Raw genomic sequence first — 23,248 nt, 5'->3', positions numbered from 1 at the left:
CAGTCCAGTGAGGCTTCAACACAGATCACCGCAGAGAACTCCACAGAGTTGCATCGGCAGCATTTGAGACCATTGGCTTCACCCTTCTTGAAACACACTTTTGTCTTGTAACAATGCAGTTCTCAATGTCACTTCCTCCACAAAGCATTAGGACACACTCCCTTGAATACACATTGCAGGTAAGATAGGGTCCCACTTGGTGTTATTCTCATAACACCTTGGACATCCACTTTATTGCACTTTTTTTTTTAAAGAGAGAGAAAGAGAGAGAGAGAGAGAGAGAATTTTTTAATGTTTATTTTTTAGTTTTCGGCGGACACAACATCTTTGTTTGTATGTGGTGCTGAGGATCAAACCCAGGCCGCACACATGCCAGGCGAGCGTGCTACCGCTTAAGCCACATCCCCAGCCCTGCACTTTTTTTTTTAACAGTTCTTTTTTTTTTTTTTTTTTTTTTTAAATATTTATTTATTTATTTTTTGGTGGACACAACATCTTTGTTTGTATGTGGTTCTGAGGATCGAACCCGGGCCGCACGCATGCCAGGCGAGCGCGCTACCACTTGAGCCACATCCCCAGCCAACAGTTCTTTTTTAAGTATTTATTTACTTATTTTATTTTAGTTGCAGATGGACAGTATGCCTTTATTTTATTTTTATTGGTGCTGAGGATCAAAACCAGTGCCTCACACATGCTAGGCAAGTGCTTTACCACTGAGCCACAAACCCAGCCCTTTATTGCACTTGTAACAAATATTTTGTGTGATTACACATTTGATTTCTGTTTGCTGGTAGAATAAAAGCTCCATTCAGGCAGGGCCTATTTCTGATTGCTTACTCTGATGCACTGTGGGAGGAATCCATCATTGGATGGATGAGGGAGAGGAGGGATTGGGGGGATAAGGGAAGTGGGTGAATGAGGATCTGTGGACCAGGAGAAAGCCCTACGCTGGGTATAGAGGGGAATTATTTGTCTCTAGGGACACTAATCAAAATCCTGAAAACAAATAAATGCAATAAGAGTCAAGGATCAGGGACTGATGGAAAATTCCCTATTGAGGATGAGAAGAGGAAGTAGTTTTGAGTAGCCAAAATGGGTTCATTAATAACAAGCCTTCACTGGGTATCCACTGAGTACTAGGCACAGTGCTGGGTGCTGGGCACACAAAGGCTAACTTTATTACAGCCTGGACCCCAAGTGACCTCACCAGCCTAAAATGCCCAGGGTCACCACTCTAAACCCAAGTGTGGGAAACTGAGGAAGATCTAGCCAAGTCAGCCAGCTAGAGAAATGTGAAGGGAAGATAGACCTGGTTGGGAAGCTCATGGCTTGATTATGTCTGTCTCTAAAGGATACAGCATCAGTAGAGGAACACAAGTACATGGGTGTTACTTCTGTCTTCCACACCAGAAGTACCTAGAGCATGCTTAATGCCTGTTCTTGTAACTGAACTAATGAGCAAAGTACACAAAATTTGGAGTGAACCATATGGTTTTCAAGTCTTTCTGTACCCCTTACTGATTTGCCTTGGACAAATCAGCAACCCTATCTGAACTTCAGTTTCCCCATATACAAATGGAAATAATAATGCCCAATTTTCAAATGATGATGGGCTATCAACTCCACAGTCTAACAGATGTTGGATTCTATCATTAAGACACAGTCCCTGCTTTAAGTCATGTAGGAAGCACACTTTGTGGGAGGGGAAGGGCCCTGGTGATTGAACCCAGAGGCTCTACCACTGAGCTACATTCAGTCTTTTTTTATACTTGAGACAGAGTCTCACTAAACAGTCCAGGCGGCCTCCAATTTGCAGACCTCCTGCCTCAGGCTCCTGAGTAGTTGGGATTACAGGTATGCACCACTGTGCCCAGGTTACAAGGCAGCACTTTCAACACCAGCTGGTGGAGTTGTGAGGGACAATCACCTGACCCTGAACAAGGAGGTGGTCTTGAAGTGGAGAGGAGAACATTCCAGGAAGGTGAGCTAGGGGCATAGAGTTGGGAGATACACATGGTGCTCAGAGCTGCCCTCAGGCTGAGTGACCAGGATGTAGCACTTGGGAAGCCAAGGAGCTGAGGCCATTACTATGCCAGAGGCAGATCAGGTAGAGTGCAGCCTTGTGGGTCACAGCAAGGAGTCTACACACTTGGTACAAGTGATACTAAAGACCCTAAGGGCAATCAGATGTGCATTGAGGAAGGCCCCCCCTTCTGCCATGCAAAGGACAGAGATATCAGCCTGGAGGCAGGATGGTCAGGCAAGGCGCTGTGGCCGTGGACATGGTGAGTGGGGAAAGGCAGCAGCCTTGGACTTGGGGCTTGAGGCCAGCAGACTGGCGGGCAGGAAGGAGCCACTTCTGCTCTCTCTCCTCTGGCCATGTGCTCAATGTGCTTCAGCATCATGGGATATCAGAAAGGGCCTATGTAGACACTGACAGAGGCTCACCCAGGTTTTAATTCAAATCCCTCATTTCTAGCTAGAAAAATGGGACCTTGGGCAAGGTTCATAATCCTTCTTTAAAATGGGGCAAAAATGCCTTTAAAAGGGTTAACAGGAGAATTAAATGACATGACTCTAAGTGACTGGAAGTAGGTGCCTGGCTCAGAGTAGGTACTTGGTAAATGTGTTTCAGAATGCTTGTCCTCCTTTTCTCCTAATCAAAATTCACCTTGTAACTCCATGTATTAAATATTCATGGATCTTTGTTACCATACCTGCCTGCCTTCCTGCCTTCCAGAAATATCCTCCAGAGTATAAGCTCCAAAAGGACAGAAGCCGGGCTGGGGATAGAGCTCAGTTGGTAGAGTGCTTGCCTTACATGCACAAGGCCCTAGGTGAGCCAAGTCTATCTTATACATCACTGCAGTCCCATCACTAATACAGTACCTGGCCCCCATAGCAGATGCTCACTTCATTTCACAGAATTAATTGAGTACCTTCTCAGCACTCTTTGTTCTAAGAATATAATCATGAACAAGAAAAAGTATGGTTGTTTTAGTGGAGGAGACAAAAGCCCATAAGTGACTTCAGATAGTGACAATACACTAAAAAAGTACAAAGGATGACATGTTAGAAAGTGACCAGGTAGGACATTTTACAAGCTAGTGATCAGAGAAGGTGACTGAATATTCCAGGCAGAGGGAACAGCTAACACAAAAGCTCTGAGGCAGGGACCAGCTTGAGATGAAGGAACTTGTGTGGCCAGAACACAAGTGACGAGAGAAAGAGACCCCCAAGACTGGAGAGGTGGAAGAGAGCACCTCTTACAAAGCCACATGCTCTGTAAGACACAAGGAGAGACTGGATTTTATTCTAGGCCAGCTGGGAAGCCACTGGAAGGACTTTAGCGGGAGATTCCCATCTGATGTACACTTCTGAAGGATCACTTTGGCTACCCTGTGAATACATTGGGAGGGGAGGATGGAAGCAGGGAGCCCTGCGGGGTAGCAAGTTATCGCAGTGCTCAGATGAGAAGCTCGCACAAGAGCACAGTGGTAAAAAAGTAACTCAGGGGATACTCATGTGCTCTGTGACCATGTCTCCCTTCCCTTGGAAGCATGGAGGCCCTGCCCTTTTCTATCCTTCCTGCCAGCTCTGATGGCCAGGGGAGCAGGCATGTTGGTTATGTCCATCTGTCCCAGGAGCCTCTAAAGGATGGGCCAGGCTTGGTTCAGGTTGGTCTCCAGCTCTGTTCAGCTGCAGGCTGGATGTAACCATGCTGAGCCTCCAAGGGCTGAATCAAAGAGCCAGTGAAGGAAGATGAAGGAGCAGTGCCACCAATCTGCAGCCTTGTGTCTGAAAGCACAATGACATCAGCAACTGAAAGGGAAATGGACAGGAGGAGGGAGCTGGGGCAGATGGCAGGTGGCTCTATGGAATGACAGACAAAACTACAGCAGTGGTTACAAGGAATCAGGGCAAAATAGGTTGGGCCATTGAGTCAGCTCCAAGGTGTGGGGTCACATATCTGCCAAAAGTGGCCCCTCCCAGGCAGGAACAGCATTGGTGGGCAGTGCAGGTGCCACGGGGCCTGCAACCTGGCAGGTTTCCAGAGGGGTAGAAAAAATCAGGGCAGAGAAGGAAGTCTTGGGAAGGGCAAGAGAAATTACCTAACACTCCAAAAACAGTGTGAAATAGGCTGGCAGAGGGAGGGGAGGGGACTGTCCTTCCCTGGGGGCTCAGGCCCCAAAACTTCAGCTACAGGAGAATAAGGCTATGGCCTAAGTCAGGGCATTCTGCTGAGGAGGGTGGTGTCACAGACTAGCCATCCCCACCTCATATCCCACCTACAGTGCAGTCCAGTCCAGCAAGAGGCCAGCTGGCAGACAGGACAGGGCAGAGACAGCTGCAGAGCTCACCTTCAGCCCACTGTCACTTCTCAGATAGCCTCTCAATCCCGGGAAGCTGCTCAGGCCTTGCCACTGCAAACTACTCTCCTCCCAAACCTACATGACCCCCTGAGTGTCCCCATCACCCTTGAGAAAGAATTCAAGTTCCTGACCTGGCCACCCAAGTTCACATTGGTCCGGCCTCAGAGCCAGCTGCATCTCTGCTTCCTTTGTGCCTATTTGACATACCTGTGTTATCAAGCTCATCTTGTCTCTGGGCATACTGTCCCTTCTCTGTGGGAGGTCCTCTTCAACTATCTCAGCCTCTAGGAACTTTCTAAACTCAGCATAGGTCCTCATCCAAGAAGCCTTTCTAGAGCAATCCAGGCCTTGGCAGGCCCTGCAAGGGCTCTCTACCAGACTGCCTTGTCTCCTGGTGGCCAATCCTGCCAGTGGGCTCCTCTGCCCAACGCACCAGTCAGGGCGCTCTGCTTCCACTCAATTCCCTGCAGCCCAATTAGATTATTCTCCTGCTGCTCTGTGCTGGTCACAGAGAACAAAGATGTAGTAGTGAGGTCCCTGCTGTCAAGGAGAGCCATGTGCTCACGAAGGCAGAACCACCACAGAAGCTATCCACCCCAATAGGGCAGACCAGGAAGAAACAGCTCACACCCTCCAGGGCCCAGAAGAAAGACAGAAGGCCTCCTGGAGAAAGAGGAATCCAAGTGGGGCCTCAAAGGACTGAGTGGTGGAAGAACAGAAAAGGCATGTCAGAGAGAGGAAAGAAGGAAGGAAGACTAAGGGCTGTGTCCAGCAAAGCTAGGCTGAGTCCAAGACAGGAGGGGCCTGGGTGAAGGGCCCAGGATACGAGCTGCACCTGCTCTGTGGGTGATGGATGCCAAGGGAGATTTTGAATCAGGAGAGTGACATGGCTCCTGAAGGTCAAGCCAATCCTACTCTTAATTGGCTCCGGCACCCAGCACCCTAACGGTGATGCCCAGAAAGTGCACAAAGGAGGAGGTATATTTTGCCTGTTGGTACCTTGGGCCATGTCACACCTGCTGGCTGCCACATGGGGTGGGGAATCACATTGGAGAGGGGACCAGAGGGGAGTGAGGTCTGCACTTCTGCAGGGGGCCAGGCAAGGGGACACTGGAAGATCCTGCCCCATGCTTAACATTTCCTCACATGTGACAGTGTGCTCTGACTAGACCAGGCCACAGAGCACATGGGTCTCAGATCTTCTGGAGCTGGGTAGGCAGGCAGTCTCAGGACGGTCGCTTTTCAGGGGTCATCAGCTGCTCCACCTCCCGCATGAACCGCAGACACATCTCTTCCTGCCAGGGCAAAGCCACGCACTGCACAGCCACAGGCAACCCCACACTATTCTTCATGGCCTGCAGGGGACACAGGTATCAGGATGGACAGCAAAGCAGGATCCCACTCCAGGCCCAGAAAGCATGTGCCTCACTAGAGAGGAGAGGCAGCAAGGCAGGCCGGCTTAGCCCGGGGGCTCGCTTAAAAACAGCTCTGAGGCTTCCCTCCTCAGCAGGCAGAGCTGGGGCAGGGAGTGAACTGAGGGCATGGGCAGGCCTCACCTTCTTCAGCACCTTGTCCCAGATATCCCCAAAGTAGCCCCTGTAATGTTCCATCTGGGCCTCGTCCTCAGCAGTCACTGTGGTGACAGGCACCACCCCCGCAGGAAAGTCCAGGCAGTTGTAGAGCACGGTGTAGCTGATGGCCCCTGGAACACATCACAGTGGCTGCAGCAGGCCCTGAGACTGGCAGAGCCAACTGTCCTTTCTAGGCCTTGATCACCCTCCTTGTGAAATAGCACCCTGCTTCCAGAGTCAGGGAAAAGCCCTCTCCCAGGATTGGTGTTTCAGTGCAAAGTCCAGGAGCCACAGATGCTTGCCCTGTGCCTTTGTCCAGGTAGTTTCCCTGCCTCGAACATCATTCCTATTTTCTTGGCTTATCTAGATCTCATCTAGATTCAAATACCATTTCCCAAAGTAGACTCTAACTAAACATCCCCAAGTTGAATAGTGCTTATGACAGGGAGCTCATTCCCTCCCAGAGCATCCCACATGACTCCCATCTCTCCAGCCAGCCAGCCTCCCCCAAGAGCGGAGTGCTCCCCCAGTATTGGGGTCCTCCCTCAATGCTCCTCCTATACTTCCAGTAGCTCCACAGGGCTCAGGGCTGAATCCATAGAAAAGAAGGGGCAGGTGGAGTGTGAGGAGAGCAGGTGGGGCAGCAGGCCTCACCTGTGGCCCTGCCTGGGGCATTCAAGTTCAGAGCAGGACCCAGCATGGGGGTTAGCAGAACATCCAGGTCCAGTGCTTTCCACTGAGCAATCACAGAGTTGCGGTACACCTGAGGGAATGCCAGCACACCAGGGAGGTGCTCAGACCAGGACAGTTCAACACAGGGACAGTGGCAGGGGTCTGGTCCCAGCACCTGCAGCTGGATCTGAGCTGAGCCAGGAAGAGGTCCACAGGCAGGCAGCAAAGCTTCTTGGGAACACTGTTGTTTCCACCTCCACCTCCTGCCCAAACTATAGACACTTCCTGCTGAGGTGAAGCCATGTCCTGCATAGCCACAGGCAGCTCCAAAGGGGCAAAGAACAGGAGTCCTATGCTGACCCAGCCCCATGGGACCTGGGCAGATGAGCATCAGAGAGCAGGGCCCAACGTGCAGGATGGAGGTAGGGGGCGTGGATGACAGGTCTCTCTAGGAGACCAGTGGGAGCAGTGGCTAGAAGACCCTGCTGCAGGTGCCCTGAACAACTCCACCCTCCCCTGCCACCTACTGTAGAGTAAGGGCTCAGGCCTCACCTCAATCTTATGCTGCAGTTCCCAGAGCTTTCCAGCCGACCTGCGCAGAGAGAGTGAAGTCACCAGCCAGCATGGCCACAGCCAGGATCACCTAGTGACTCCATAGCAGAGCCAGCCTAGACCAGGACTGATTTCTTACTACCCTCAGGACCCTGGAGAGGCCAGGGCTGTCAAAGGTCCTAAGTGTTACGGTGAGAGGAGTGAGTCCACAGGACACCAGGGCTGGAAATGGGGTCATTTGTGCCCTGCTTTTCCAGTCTGAGCCACTAAGGAGAAGATGGGACCCCATGCATCTATTCATTTCAGATCTCTAACAGCATTTCACCTGGTTCCCCAGTGTCCAACACCCCATGTGTCACCCAGCCAGGGCCAACTCCTTCTGATCCCTGTGCCCCTGCCAGGTCTGTCTTCTCTCTTCTACTTCTCCCCTCTGTTCCCTCCTTGATTTTGCTCTCCAGCCAGATCTGGACCCTATGCTTCAAGGTCCCCCTGGGGTCACACAGGTTGCCCCCCTGCCTATCCAATTCCATCCCAGAAGTTACTTCCAGTTGTCAGAAACCACCTGGACTCAGATCTGGGTCGGGGAAAGATAGGGGCAGACATCTAGCATGGAAATGTTCTCACCGAGGCCTCATGCTGCTGAGAAAGGATGCCATCCGTGGGAACTGCACAGGAACACACACAGGGTCAATGACTAAGCTTGGGGTAATGGGTGGCCAGTATGCCACCCACTCCATACCTTCCCCAGGCCCAGGTCACACCCCTTTAGGCAAGAAGGTTGGAGGGGATGGGGAGGAGAGCAATTGGGGTGGAGAGAAGTGGCAGCCATGCCTGCCCAGAAAGACCAAGGGAAGGCTGGGAAGAGCCAGAGACCACAGGGCATCACAGGATGGGCGACCCCAGAGCCTCCCTTGTCCCTTAGCCCCTCACACTCTTTGTGCCCTCACCAGAGGCTTCAGCAGGAAGGCCAGCAGTCCTCTAAGCCATCTGGGCAGCTTCAGAACTAAGATCAGGTCCCCCAAGCAGGGGTCCACAAAATCACCTTTGCTGGGAGATAAAAGGCAGAGTCTTGGTGCTCCCACCCTGGTATCCCTCCTGGCCTGCTCCTCACTGACTGTGTCCTGTTCTCCACCCTTCCCCCATCTCTCCTTATCAGACTCCAGTAACTAGTGGTCTCCAATCCCTTTGTCTGCCTCCTTCCAAGCCATGCTCATCTATATTCCCATCCTCCTGTCATAATCCCATCCTGAACTCTAATCTTCCCCAGACAGACAAGGAAGCCCCCTGCCCACCTTCTACTGGACAGCCAGCTCTGCTCAGGGGCTACAGATGTACAATTCTGCCTCCTATCAGGCTGGCACCTTTCCAAACTCTCCCTGGCAAAGTGTCTCCAGGCTCAACTTGCACAGCTGGAGGGACAGCAAGGTCCCTTCCCAGAGGCCCAGGCCTTATTCGTGTGCAGCTGAGTTGGGTCTTGCTATCCCTGGGCTGGGCATTTCTTTGATTCCACCACAGACCCTGAAGCCCAACAGTACTCACAAGTTTTGGAGGAAGCTGTGGCCACCATCACTGAACAGCCCACCTGTTGACAGGGTCTCCAGAGCATAGGGGATGTTGCTTGGCAAGAAGGGAACCAGCTGTAGGGATTGAGGGGTTTAAAGCCCCCAGACTTAACAACCCTTGGCTCCCATGACTCCGCCTGCTGTCCCAGGGACCCTAAGGATGGGCTGTACCCATTCTGCCACATGGCAGCTCTCACAAGAACCATTAAAGGATGCTTTACTGGCCCATGAAAACTCCCCGTAAAAATGTCCCTCATGAGAGAATTCTGGAGTCGTAGAATTCTCCCAGTGTTACCATTTCAGGGCCCCAGAAACCTCTGGATGGCTGTGTACCTTGTCTGGGGTTGAGAACCTCCCCGCCCACCGCCAAACCAAATGCAGCGCTCACACATTACCCAGCGCTGGCTGAGTTCTCATGATCTTCTCTCTTCAATAATTCCGGCCTGCCGTCTACATACTGATCCCATAGGGTGACAGTCATTATCCTCAATAATTAAACAATCAAGAGGTTGAGGGCCTGGGAGGGAATGGCCGTGGGTAACAGGAAGACTGCCTTGGAGGAAAGGAGATGCCAGGACTGTGGGTTCCTACAGTCATACCGTGTGGCCAGCAGCTTCAAGGCTCTGCTTAGTCTCCAGTAGAGCCCGCTTCATGGCTGGGCTGGGCATGGTGTAGTTGTCGGTCTCATAGTACCCCACACGCAGGGGCCGGGAGCTTGTGTAGACCTGGGAGCAAACACAGAGGGTATGGTCAGGGCAGGAGCAGGACAGGAGAGGACAGTCTGAGCAGAGTTCCTAGAAGCCAGAGAAGCTACTCAGCCCCAGAAACAGCTACAAAGCTACAGCCTGGATCCCTCTGGCACTGTTTCCCCTGAAAACAGATCATCAGCAAGGTCAATCCCTTCCACATATGACCTATTCATAAAACACCTTCACAATGACTTGGTGGCAGACAGAGCATGGATGAGGATTCCCATTGGTCATATGAGGAAACTGAGGCTTGAGGTCTACCTAGAGTCTGAGGCCCAGAGTGGGGCTGGGACTTGCCTAAGGTCACCCAATGCAGAGATAAGATTAGGCCCATATTCAGGCATTCTGTCTCCTGAGCCAATATGCTCCACTACCTTGCCCTGTCCCCATGATAAACTTTCCAGACATCAATGAGGGACCTCTTCTCCTCTTCTCCCTCTGTCCTTCCCTCCCCATCTCTCTCTCTCTCTTTTTTTTTTTCCTTTTTTGATACTGGGGATTGAACCAAGGGGCACTCTATCACTAAGTTACACCCCCAGAACTTTTATTTTTATTTTTTACTTTGACAGGATCTCACTAAGTTATCCCAAAACTGGCCTCAAACTTTTGATCCTCCTGTCTGTGCCTCCTGAGTTGCTGGGATTCTAGAAATGTGTCATCAAGACCAGCATCTTATTGATCCTTGAACAGTCTTCATCAGCTCTTCAGTAAAAAGCATCAAATGACATTTATACCCCATGATTCTGAATCTCTTACCTCAAGGTCCTCAGCTTGCTTTTCCCCAGTCCTCAACAATTAGATCATGATCCTTACCTAATCACAGCCAACATGCATGTTGGAAGACCTGCCTAATCCAGACTCCCCAATCCACCCTCTGGGGCACAGCTCAGGCTGTTGAGGCAGGGTTCCACCAGTTCAGAAAGTAATGAGCTCAGCTTTGATCAATGGGGCTGTCTTGGTGATATCCTGGCGAGCAGGCACTCTACACTACCCACAGCTTGCTCACCCTAGGTGCCAAGCATGCTGTTTTCTGGGGATATAGATAGGACTATTGTAAGTAAGGCTGCTATTTACTGAGAATAAAATACAGCCTAGGTACAAGATTTCTCTGACTGAGAAAAAGGTCCTGACTGGTCCTCTGACACCAGCAGAGGTTGAAAGCCTGAGGGTTTCCAAATGCAGACAAGAGTGCCACCTTGTGTCCATCTATGGAGTAGCAGTTGACCCTGCCCTCAGATCTGGGGACAGTTTTCCTGGGACAGGGCCTGGGACACCTGCCCACAATGACTAGGTTCAGAAGTTCACCCCCTTTCCCCCTTTTCCACCCAACTCACCTCCTCCCTGAAGGGCACTGGGGGTACAGTGGGGTCCAAGCGGAACATGTCTTCACATAGCAGGGCTCTCAGGCATAGCGCCAGGCTCTCCACATCCCGTGCCATGGGGCCCACTGAGAGTTGCACTGTGGGGCAAGGAGGGGAGGGGAGGGAAGAGAGGTCATCCAGCCCCAATAGGCTCTGGGGCTGGCAAGCATGAGTTGGACTATGGCCCAGGAGTTGAGCAAGACAAGGTCAGAACTCAAATCTAGAGGGCCTGGTAGCCAGACACTGCCCCCCAGAGAAAGAGGGACAGAGGTGGATCAGGCTGACCCCCACCCTCCTCCAGGGACTGAAGGAACCAGACCTCACCTGCCACCTGTCCATAGACACAGCCCTTCAGACCACTCTTGCTGAATAAGAAACACAAATGTTGGAAATAGAAAATGGCTACCCTTTGCCCACCCTCAAGCCCAAGCAGCATCTCTAAATTCCTAGCACAGGAAACCAGGAACCACATATGACTGTGATGGTAATACTTCCTCCCAGCAAAAATCTGGTGAATGAATCCTTGCCTGGAGCCCAGAGATGTGGGAAGTTAGGCCAAGGTCAAATAGCAAGGGGCCCAGAAGCTTCCTATACCCACCATACCTGAGGCGGTTCCCAGTAGGCTTGAGGCCACAGATTCCACAGAAGGCAGAAGGGAAACGGATGCTTCCCCCGATGTCAGTGCCTAAGCCCAGGGGAGAGCCTCCAGACCCAATGAGGGCCCCCTCACCCCCTGAGGAGCCACCTGGGCTCTTGGAGGATTTCCATGGGTTCAGGGTCTGGCCAAAGAGGGGGTTACTGCAATCATAGCTGGAGGAAACAGAACAGGTCAGTCTGGGTCTTGCTGGCACTGGTGTCCCTGCCCACCCCACCTCACCTTACTGAGGCCCAACCCCTGAGACCCAACCTGAACATGGACTGGGGGATGTTGGTGTGCACAAAGGGCACGGCACCCTGCAGCTTCAGCACCTGCACCACCACGCTGTCACACTCCACTGGCATTCCTTCATTCAAGCTCAAGCCCAGCGTAGAGTCATGGCCCTGGAGGAAGCACAAGCACCAAGAGGACAATGCAGATGAGTCAGGAGCCCCTCTGCAGCCCACAGTCCCCTCCACCACTGTCATACTGGCTGAAGCCAGGCATATCCATGGTCCTCTGGACTTGATATTTCCTCTGAGGGACCCAAATGACCCAGGACACAGAATTGGCTACAGGGACAGAGAGGAACAGGTATCACAGTAGGGTGTACCTTGTAGCTGAAGCACTCCTTGAGGCTCAAGGGGACACCATAGAGCAGGCCATGCCGTGGAGCCTGGGACAGCTGAGTCTCACAGTCAGCCAGGTAGGAAGTCACACAATTGATCCCTTTGTTCACTTCCCAGGCCTGAAGAGGAGAGAAATTGAAACAAAGTAAAGTGAAATGGGATTTTTTTTTAATTGTGGTAAAATGTGCATCATATAAAATTGGTCTTTTCAAATATACCCAGGGAAAGGGTAACCAGCAACATGGCCCACAGCCAGGAACACCTAATGCCCACCATCCTCCTAGCTGGGGACATTTGGCCCCAGCCTCATCCTATCTCCAGCTTTCAACTTTGTGACACAGAAAGAGAGGAGAAAGAGAGAGAAGAGAAAGAGAAAGACAGAGACGGGGGTGGAGAGGGAGAACCTCCAGGGCCAGGACACTTGGGGGAGCAAGATACAGTCCTCAAATATTCCCCAACAAGAGATGAGTTGGGAGAAGGATGACCACTGGCCTCTGCTCCCATTCCTCTAAGCCAGTCTCTGCCCAGCGAGGCAGATGGGAACCAGACAGGGGCAGACCTCCATGGCAGGTCACCTGAGGGTCAACTGTGGAGCTGGCTAAACTCAGGCCCCAGCCCAACACTGTCTCCTCTACCCCATGCCTGGCCCATACCTGGCCCAGCCCAACCTCCCCTTTCCCAAGTCCTCTTGTTTCTGATAATCAAGGCACATGGAAGTGACTGGCTGCAGTGAAGGATGATGACAGAAAGGAATGATTGTGGAGGTCTATCTAGAGTCCCCAACTACAGCCTCAGGGGCCAAGAGGAAAGGCTAGGGGAGAGCCCTGTACAGCCTTCAGTGCCTCCTCTGGTTCCTGTGAGACCCCCCCCCCGGGGGGGGGTGCAGGTTGTGCTGCTACACCCAGGACTGTGTAACATCTATCCCCAGGCCACCCAAGGCAGGAAGGGAGGAGCCCAACATTTGTAACCAAAACTCTCTCTTCTGGTGACAAGGAAGAGTGAGGGCCTTTCAGGGTCCTTGTCAGGGAAAAGCATCACCATCTGCTGAGATTCTGTCAGTGACACCTGCCACCCGTGCTCTCTCACCCTCTCTCAGCTGTAGTACCTGTCATATCACCCCTCACCTAATACACAGGCCCATCTGCTTAGCGGTCATACTATCACACACAAGTCACACTCGTAATGCAAACTTTGTCCTTCCTTTCTTTTTTGCACATATTTCTTGAGTACTTTCTGTGTGTTCAGTACTAAGGTTCAAAGACAAATAAGGCAAACTGTCCACAAAGAGCCCACATGGGCATGGAAAAGGAAGAAGACAGGCCTGCTGTGGACAGAGAGCATGCAGAGGGCTGGCAGGGCAGGGGGCAGGGGCCAGGTGAGCATGGAGGCATCCTGCTCAGAGCCCTAAAGGCTCAGCCAGGGCAATGAATATCCCTCCTTCAGTAGCCTGTTGGAGGCCAAGCCCAGGGGCAAAGCAGAGGGAAAGCCAGTGGAGAGCATGGCAGGTCCTAAGCACTGACACTCTAATGCCCTGAACTCCTGACCACCAAGGACTGCGGAGCCGAAAGGGCACCTGGCCAGGAGGCTGCTGCTGGTGAGTGTAGTGAAGGCCAGGGTGGCTGAAGGAGGATAAAGACAAGGGAGGAACTGAAGAGAAACAGAAGATAGAACAGACCAGACTTGGTGACCAAAGAGTGGAGGCGTAAGGGACAGAAAAGTCTGGGCTGAAAGCCAGTTTTCTAGATAAAACAACATGTTCAGTGTCTTCCTCCACATGTACGTGCACACTCACGCCCACACAGAGCTCTCTGGCCTCTTCCCTCCCTGGTAGTCCCTGGCACTCTGGTCCCACCCTTGCCCTCAGCAGGATCATTCTCGGCCAGGTTTTCCTCACACACCTTACAGAGAAAGGGAGGAAGAGTGAGCAGAATATCGGGGCTGGAGGGCAGCAACCTTACCTTTCCCACATAGGTGAAGAGCGCAGCTTCAGGGGACAGCTCTCCACTCTGTAACTTCTGCACCAGTTGAGGCAAAGGCAGGGCCAGCAGCGCCTCTGAGTCCAGGTCGGGGTTCTAGGAGAAACACATTCAGATCAGTCCCCTCTTCCCAAAGGCCCCTGAGCCTGCAGCAGATTCCTGTGGCCCAGGCCCCTGAGCCCTCTCATACTCCAGAAGCTCAGTTCCACATGCCAATCCACGACAGACATGCCCATACACAGTTCTGACACCAGGGCCAGGACCTGGCCTGGGCAAGCCCTTGCCACCTTTGGGCAATGAATATCCCTCCTTCAGTAGCCTGTTGGAGGCCAAGCCCAGCAGTTGCACCAACCAATCACCATTGTAGGCCTACTGCCCCCAGGCACCACACCCATCCTTGGGTTTTGTTTTTGTTTGAGACAGTGTCTCAATAAATTGCCAAGACTGGCCTCCTGCCTCAACTTCCTGAATAACTAGGATTACAGGAGTATGCTACCACCCCTGGCTGTGTTCCACGTTTTGATTAAATGTTACTACCACTAGTGGGGCGTGGTGGTTCACACTTGAATCCCAGCGACTCTTGAGGCGGAGGCAGATGGATTGCAAGTTCAAAGCCAGCCTCAGCAACTTCCTGAGGCTCTAAGCAACCTAGCAAGACCCTGTCTCAAAATAAAATATAAAAACCAGCTGGGGATGTGGCTCAGTGGTTAAGCACCCCTGGCTTCAATCTCTGGTACCAAAAAAAAAAAAAAAGTTACTACCACTCCCATTATGCAGATAAAAAAACAGGCTCAGAGAGGAAGTACCTGGCCTAGGACCATAAAGGTAAATGGCTGTACTTTGCCTACTTAGCACAAGCTCCTCATTGGCTATCCACCTGCACTTGATCACCCAACCCCTGCAAGGGAGGCCAAGAACAAGACTCCTTCAGAGGGGCTGGAGACTACACCTGAAAGGAAGGATTTATACTTTATTCCACCAGCTCATGAGATGTCGCCTTTGTACCAGTGCCATGGCAGGCATGGGGATTAGGCAGTGAATGAAAAGCTGTGCCCATGTGAGCTTACACAAGGCAGGGATAGAGAACAGGGAATTAATAGGTAAACAAACAAGAATTTGACCCGGAGATAAAGAAAATAAAACAGGGTGTGATGAGTGGCAGCACATGGGTGGAAGGGACTGCTCTCCACGGTTCCAGGTCTCTGGGGTCAGCCCTTCCCACAAACACCCACCTGCTTCCATCCTCAAGGGTATTAGACCAATTAGCAGACACTTAGTCACAGCCCCAACTGTTCACCTGGCTCCCTATTATTTCTGCCAAGTCACCAGAGACCTCCTTGACTTTACTCCACATTTCCATGAGGCATCCTCATCAATTCTTCCTGAAGATAGATAGTTCACTTCCCTGGTTTCCCTCCTGCCCTCTTCACTACTTCCTCTATCATTCATTGATTTAGTCAGTCAACAAACATATTCTGAGCACCTACTATGTGAGGGGCTATGAATTTAGAAAGAACCAGGAAGACCCAGCAAATAAAAAGCTAAGTCACAGACAGGTCATGGCAAGTGTGAGACAGCAGATCAACAAGCACTGTGGCGGGAATGAGAGGACTGACTTAGATGGGCCAAGCTGGCCTATTTGAAGAGACGGTACTCCAGCCACGACCTGGAAGATGAGAAGGAACCAGATTCAGGGGGAAATACAAGCTCTTGGAGGCTTCTCCAGGGTTCATCTTCCCTTTCACGTGCTAGGAGCCGGCCTCGCTGGCTACCACTCCACCTCCACAAATGCCCCTGACTCTCTCCAGTCCTCTGCCTGCCCCACAGCCTCAGGATCCTTCACTCAGTCCCATCCAAGTGGGCCTGAACCCACTCATGGGGCTACTCTTGTCCCACCCCTCCATGTCCTTCCCTCTGAGCTCATCACCACCCCCCACACTTTCAGCAGGGTTCCTCCTCCTCACTGGACCCTGGACCCTCACTCAGGCAAGTGCACCATCATCCCTTCAGGTATTCAGGGGAACACCCAGTCATTCAAGAACCTCCCTCTCCCTCCTACCCACATCCAACCCGTCACCAAGCTCTGGAAAAACGGCTTCCTCTACCCCTCCACCAGGACGCTCACCCACATTCATCTTTTTCTCCTGGGTCACACAGGGAACCTAACTGCTGCCCTGCCCAAGCCCTGTCCCTCTGGCCCGCCATTCCTTCTAGGACCAGACAAGTGCCAAAGCTCAATCTGGCCTTGCCTGCCCCCTTAAAATTCCCATCCTGTCATGCACCAAGATCCAGAGCTTGTTCCAGAAGGAACTTACAAGCCATGGTCCTGTCAGACTCCTCTGTACCCCAAACGCACACCACACTTCCACAACTGAACACCTTCCACCCCCATCGACCATGGCCATTATACCTAATGTCCTCAGGAGTCCTTCCCTGAATTTGTTAAACGGATATACTTTCTTGGTTTGCCTTTGGTGGGGGGGAGGGGGAGTACCAGAGATTGAACCCAGAGGCCCTTAACCACTGAGCCACATCCCCAGCCCTTTGTATTTTTATTTTGAGACAGGGTCTCACTAAGTTGCTGAGGCTGGCCTCAAACTTTCAATCTTCCTGTTTTAGCCTCTCAGGAAGGGGAGATTACAGGCATGTGCCACTAAACCCAGCCTTAGTATGCTCTTTTTTAAAATTTTTACTTTATTTGTTGATGGCCTTTATTTTTTTATTTTAACGTGGTGATGCTGAGACTTGAACCCAGTGCCTCACAACATGCTAGGCAAGTGCTCTACAATTGAGCTACAATCCCAGCACTTGGTATGCCCCCCCCCTCCTTATTTTTGTGGTGCTGGGGATTGAACCCAGGGCCTTGTGCATGTGAGGCAAGCACTTACCAACTGAGGTATATCTCCAGTCCCCTTGGTATGTTTTTTAATACAGAAATCTAGAGTAGAAAAAAGTGGGTCACTGATCTCTACCCAAATACACCAGATAACCCTTGTTGAGTTGTTTTTGTTTGTTTGTTTTTAGGCACATAAAATGAAAAGTGATATTCACACACATACTCCTCCACCCCACACAGTCCCTCTACTGAAAAGGAAACTATTCTTAATAGTTTCTAATTAACTTTTACAGAGGAAGAAAAAAAAAGTTTATGAGGGGCTGGGGTTGTAGCTCAGTGGTAGAGCACTTGCCTAGCATGTGTGAGGCCCTGGGTTCGAGTGTCAGTACTACATATAAATAAAATAAAGGTCCATTTACAACTAAAATAAATAAATTACACATATTGGTGCATTGAGGGTGCACCAATATGTGCTCATATCAATATATATATATATCAATATATATTTTTTTAAGAGAGAGAATGAATTTTTTAAATATTTATTTATTTATTTATTTTAGTTTTCAGTGGACACAACATCTTTATTTTATTTTTATGTGGTGCTGAGGATCGAACCCAGCGTCCCACGCATGCCAGGCGAGCGTGCTGCCGCTTGAGCCACATCCCCAGCCCAAATATATATATTTTTAAAAGTTATTCTTTTTATACAAAATGATCACACTATACAGAATACTACATTCTGCCTCTCCCATCTCACAATGGAAACAGAAAATGTGGGGGTTTTCTGATTATAAAAATATGTGCTCATTGTTTTCAAGAAAATACCTAAAAGTATGGGGAAGAAATTAAGATCAGCAGAGAGCCCACCAACCTGGGATAATTACCACCTGCTGTCTGCTGGCTGTCTCCTCCCACCTTGTCATCAAGTGCCCACAGAGACAGCTGCAAGTTATCAGCCACACCATCCCCGAATTTTAATTCTTTCCTAGGTTTCTTCCTGTTGACAATTGATGATACAGTTGCTAACAGCTATTTTTAAGTCTTCAACTAATATTAGGCAGCCAAGACATTCTTTCACAAGACACCAAAGTAAGCCTGCGCCTCCAGAAGGCCCATCTGAACACGGGGAAACTCATTTTGTGTGGAGAATGCAAGGATGTATACTGATGTCCTCACTGTGTGGCCACCCTGCATGGGAACTTTTCAAGAGGGGGCTACTGTACCTATCTTTTAAGCACTGCCTCTCCTCGGCTTCGTTGTCTCCTTGAACCACCTATTGTCCTAATTTCAGGTCTCCTGGATTGTCTTCCCTGTCACTTTTCTTTTCCCTCCTGGTTTTTATTGTTTTTGTTCTGTTTCAAGATATTTCCTAAATAAATTAAATTAAAAGGAAAAGGGGCTGGGATGAGAGTTTAATTTTTTTTTAAAAAAAAAAGATATCTCTCCATTTGATCATGTTTGCCACTAATCTCAATGGTAATCATGTTCTCCTTCAACTCACCTACTGAATTATCTCAACTCACCTACTGAATTATCTCAAAGTTCTGTGTAAGGCAGACTTGGAGAAAGCCAGACTTGGAGAAAGCCAGGAGATGGAACCAGAGGTGGGATCCAGTTGAAAGGAAGTGGCATTCATAGGACCAGTGGGTCTCTGCTAAGTGGGTGGGTATATAAGGTGGAAAAGGCATTGAGGGTGCACCAAAAGCATGTGTTTGAAGGCACAGAGGTAGGCACAGTATCCTGTGGTGCCTGTCCCAGCCTTAGCAATGGTCTCCCTTCAGTCTAGAAAGCCTATCAAACTCACTCAAGGGTCAGATGGGAAAAACGGGTGAATGGTTGTTTTGAGTAAACCTCTATGGTCGACAGAGTTATCAAAAACATAACTTTCTCTAGAGTTGCTCTGAAGAGGTGAATCATTTTGTGATGACTCAGAGATACATAGCACCCCCACACACACTCAATCACACATACATCCAGTGTATGTCCTCCTTGGTCCACAGCTAGCTAGCTAGCTTTGTCCATTATCTATCAGGGAGACGATACTACAAAAGTACTGTGTGTTCCCAGGGCTGCCTGGATCCTTCTTTTCCGAATGGCCCTTGCTATTCAGAGCTGGGTTAAGAAAGTCCCAGAAGAAAGGCTGCTGAACAGCCTCTGGTTCTGCCTCCCTCATCTAAGGACCCAGAGCCTAGAAGAAGGGCACCACAGGGGTGAGCAGGGGAAGGATTTGGTCCTAAGGCTGGTCCCTACCCCAAGGCCTACAAAGTTATTGGCTTCAAGATCCCACCCCTTAGCCAGTTAAATGGTGCACATCAATAGTCTCAGCTACTCAGGAAGCTAAGGCAAAAGGATCACTAGAGGCCCATGAGTTCAAGATCAGCCTGGGTAACATAGTGAGACTACAGCTCAAAAAAAAAAAAAAAACTGGGGAAAGTGGCCTGCAATCCCCATGGCTTGGGAGGCTGAGGCAGAAAGATCACAAATTCAAAGCTAGCTTCAGTAATTTAGCAAGACCCTCAATTTAGTGAGACCCTGTCTCAAAATAAAATATAAAAAAGGGCTAGAAATGTAGCTCAGTGGTAAAGTACTCCTGGGTTCAATCCCTGGTACAAAAACAAAACAAAACACCCCTTTACTGACTGCTGAACCTCAGGGGCTCCAAAGTCCCTTTGGTTTCTGGTCATTAGAAACCCAAAAATGTAGGGGCTGGGGATGTGGCTCAAGCGGTAGCGCGCTTGCCTGGCATACGTGCGGCCCGGGTTCGATCCTCAGCACCACATACAAACAAAGATGTTGTGTCCGCCGAATACTAAAAAATAAATATTAAAAAATTCTCTCTCTCTCTCTCTCTCTAAAAAAAAAAAAGAAAAGAAACCCAAAAATGTAATTTCTCCTCCTGAAAGAGCCAAGCTTTGGTGTTTGAGGCTAGGTCTCCTGCTATAGGAAGGGTATAGAAACACCTCTTTGTATTTCAGATTCAAAATGTCTGTCCTGGAAGATTCTGTTCTTTAAAAAAATGATACTGGGAACTGAAATGCAGAAAGAGCCATCCTTCTACCACCACCAATGCCCCCCCTCCCATCCCTGCCAGTCAAATGCATTCCTTGTGACTCTCAGGATTCCTTCCTGTGGGCAGGAACTGTGGGCAGATTCCTGCACCTGCTCGCTGCACTGAGCTAAGAGCTGGTAGAACTCAGCTGGCTTCACAAAAGGACAGGAGTGGGGCAGCCAAGGGTGGTCCAGAATGAACCAGGGATCATCAGGAGGACCCTGTGTGAGGGGTATCCCCATCGCTCAGCCAAAGAAGAGACTAAGCAGTGAAGAACCCCTGATTAGGTAGTGACCAGTTTGGGTTGAACATCAGGGACTTCCCAATCTGGGAGAAGAGAACTCTAAAAACTGACTAATGACCAACCTAGATGCCCTTCAATAGATGAATGGATTGGGAAACTTTGGCATATACACACAATGGAACATTATTCGGCATTAAAAGAGAATAAAATCATGGTATTTGCAGGTAAATGAATGAAGTTGGAGAATATTATGCTAAGTGAAGCAAGCCAATCCCCAAAAAACCAAAGGCCAAATGTTTTTTTGTTTTGTTTTGTTTTTTGATATGAGGATCTTGACTCATAATGATGATTGGTGGGGGAGCATGGAAGGAATGGAGGAACTTTAGATAGAGCAAAGGGGAGAGAGGGGAAAGGATGGGGCATGGGAGTAGGAATGATGGTGGAATGAGTTAGACATCATTACCCTAAGTACAAGACACGAATGGTGTGAAAATACTTTGTGTACAATCAGTGTCTTGAAAAATTGTCTCTCTATATATAATATGAAATGAATCGCATTCTGCCATCATGTATAACAAATTAGATCTCCCAGGTGATGGGAACAGCAGGAGTCAGGAGGATGTACATAGATGGAAGGCAGAGAGGGAGTCATTGAAAATTGCCACTTAGCAGGTGGTCAGTTATAGCAAGTGATTTTTTGAGTTGGGCAGAGCCTGAACTAGAACCTAGGTGCCCAGTGGAACTCTCCAGCTCACTGCAGTGGGGAGGAGCAGGACAGGGATTAGGGAAACTGGGCATCAGATACTAGGGTGTGGCCCTGAATGTGGGTAAAGTTTTGGCTGGCTGTAAATTTCAATTTACTTCACATCATTCCTGAGGCCAGAGCATATTTATTTATTGAAATAAAAATATATTTGGTTCCCAGGGCTGAGGTTGTGGCTCAGTGGCAGAGTGCTTGCCTAGCATGTGTGAGGCACTGGGTTCGATTCTCAGCACCACATATAAATAAATAAAATAAAGGTCCATTGACAACTAAAAAATAATTTAGAAAAAAATATATATATTTGGTTCCAAACTCCACTCATCAAGCTGGTTGAGAAGTCATCCATTAGTTTCAGTTTTCTTTTTGAGAGGCGGGGGGCACCAGGAATTGAACCCAGGGGCACTCAGCCACTGAGCCACATCCCCAGACCTATTTTATATTTTATTTAGAGATAGGGTCTAAGTTGCTTAGCGCCTCGCTTTTGTTGAGGCTGGCTTTGGACTTTGGATCCTCCTGCCTCAGCCTCCTGAGCCCCTGGAATTACAAGCGTGTGCCCAACACCTGGGAGATCCCACAAATACCCAAGGTAAGTCTTCTTTCCCTTTGCATGTGAGAATATCTCCCAGAGGTCAGCATTTTGGTTTCTAAGTGGGGCCAATTTTCATACACCTGAAGGAAAGTCCCTCTTCTAGATGCCATTCCCCTCCCCCAGGGTGCACCTCCCCTGCAGTCAAACACACACACTGAGATGATCCAGAAGTAGCACAGGGAGAAGCAAAGCTTATTGACAGATCATCCGGGGAAGGCTAGAACTAAACCTGCTGTTTGTTGGAAAGGGTTGTCAGGGGTTGGACAGCAGGAGCTGGGAAGACCTCCACTCTAGCTTTACCAACAATTCATTGTGCACTTGGGCAAGTCTCTTTCTGGCTTGCTCTGAAGATATTCGTGCACAAACCAACAAGCTTGAACCTTAAACTCTGTGGATGCCCGGGCCAGGACTCCGTGGTTGCATACTGGCGTATACATGGTACTCACACTAGCGTTCTAACATTCAGATAGTCCGTATTCGAAATTCTTTGGCACGGAGCAAAGCTCCTCTTTGACCCGGTGTGGCGATGGACCTACACGACCCGACCTGTGCCTCTCGTTTCTTTCCTCCACCTCACCCAGCCCTACCTGGCTCGGAAAGAGAGAGAATGCCTCAGGGTAAAGAGAAGAAAGTCCTACACCTGCGCTGCCCGCCTGTCCTCCGCGCATCCGGGAGGCTGAAAGTGCTACCGGGGCTACCCCCGCGCCCTACCCACCCCCGCCCTGGCCTTGGCGGTCACCTGGAGCCGGAAGCGCTGCGCCGCCTTGTCCATGTTCTCCAGGCCCGCTCGCTGCCTCTGCCGCGCCCGGGCCGCCGCGCCCCGCGCCGACCGGCGCCCGGACCAGCGCAGGGCCACGGCCGCAGCCACGAAACAGCAGACCAGGGCAGCCCCGGAGGCTCCAGACAGCGCCGGCCACCATTCCTCTGGCACCATGATCTCCCGCCGCGGACTGATGCCCAGAGTGGAGGGAGACAGATGAGGAATCAGCCGGAGCAGCAGGACGGCTCCTCCGCAAAACCCGGCCTGGATCGCAGGGGATTCCGCGCCCGCCTGAAGGAGGGGCGGGGCGCGGGCCCGCGGGGGAGTGCGCCGAGACCGAGGCTGGCGACGCGCAAGGGTCAAGGTCAAATGGGGCTGCCGGCTGGGATCGCTCCGGGTGTCCTTGCACTTTAGGCCAGCCTGTGCTGCCAGCCGAGGGCATCCGCTCCACGTAGGCGCCCTCGGAAGAAGCACTGGTATAGCAGCAATTAGGCACGCAGACTGTAATCAGGCCTCAGCCCAGGAAGACTCGACCCAGCCAGCGCTCAGTGGAACAGGCTGTCCAAGAGGATTGAGAGCAGCAACAGACTGGACTTTTGGGCCCCCATCGACTTCATAAACTCTTCAGCAGCATCTTTCCTGGGAAAGCATGGAGGCCTTGCACCACAGGGCGCCCCCTTCTCCCCAACTTGGGTTGCTGAGGATTGAACCAGGGCCTCACACGTGCTAGGGTAGGCGAGCGCTCTAACGCTGAGCCACTGTCCCAGAGGGCACCCCCCCCCCCCCCCCCCGCTCTTTTTGAGGGCCCAAACTATCCATCATTTGCACTTTTCTTTTTTTTTTATTTTTTATTGTTGGTTGTTCAAAACATTACAAATTTCTTGACATATCATATTCCACACTTTGATTCAAGTGGGTTATGAAC

At 50.5% G+C, this 23,248-nt stretch overlaps 1 protein-coding gene across 2 annotated transcripts; it reads right to left on the bottom strand.

The window, feature by feature from the left end:
• Window positions 1-281: 281 nt before the first annotated feature.
• On the bottom strand, window positions 282-22,598 carry Faah (fatty acid amide hydrolase). 2 transcript variants are annotated; one of them, XM_071617802.1, is made up of 16 exons: window positions 22,303-22,598; window positions 16,971-17,020; window positions 14,065-14,178; window positions 12,091-12,225; window positions 11,748-11,881; window positions 11,444-11,650; window positions 11,165-11,205; window positions 10,814-10,938; window positions 9,330-9,455; window positions 8,708-8,805; window positions 8,116-8,215; window positions 7,793-7,833; window positions 7,169-7,208; window positions 6,599-6,707; window positions 5,930-6,075; window positions 282-5,728 (listed from the first exon to the last, which is right to left on the bottom strand). In XM_071617802.1, exons 1-16 carry the CDS (start codon window positions 22,481-22,483, stop codon window positions 5,600-5,602), a joined length of 1,776 nt encoding a protein of 591 aa, XP_071473903.1. In that variant the 5' UTR covers window positions 22,484-22,598; the 3' UTR covers window positions 282-5,599. The 2 variants fall into 2 exon arrangements, with proteins under 2 accessions (XP_071473903.1, XP_027793438.2); XM_027937637.2 differs by lacking the exon at window positions 16,971-17,020 and having other exon boundaries at window positions 22,303-22,597.
• Window positions 22,599-23,248: the final 650 nt, after the last annotated feature.

This window comes from Marmota flaviventris, chromosome 10 (genome assembly GCF_047511675.1).
Source record: "Marmota flaviventris isolate mMarFla1 chromosome 10, mMarFla1.hap1, whole genome shotgun sequence".
NCBI lineage: Eukaryota > Metazoa > Chordata > Mammalia > Rodentia > Sciuridae > Marmota > Marmota flaviventris.
Note: the sequence above shows the minus strand (reverse complement) of the source record. Positions and strands in the feature narration are given on the sequence as shown.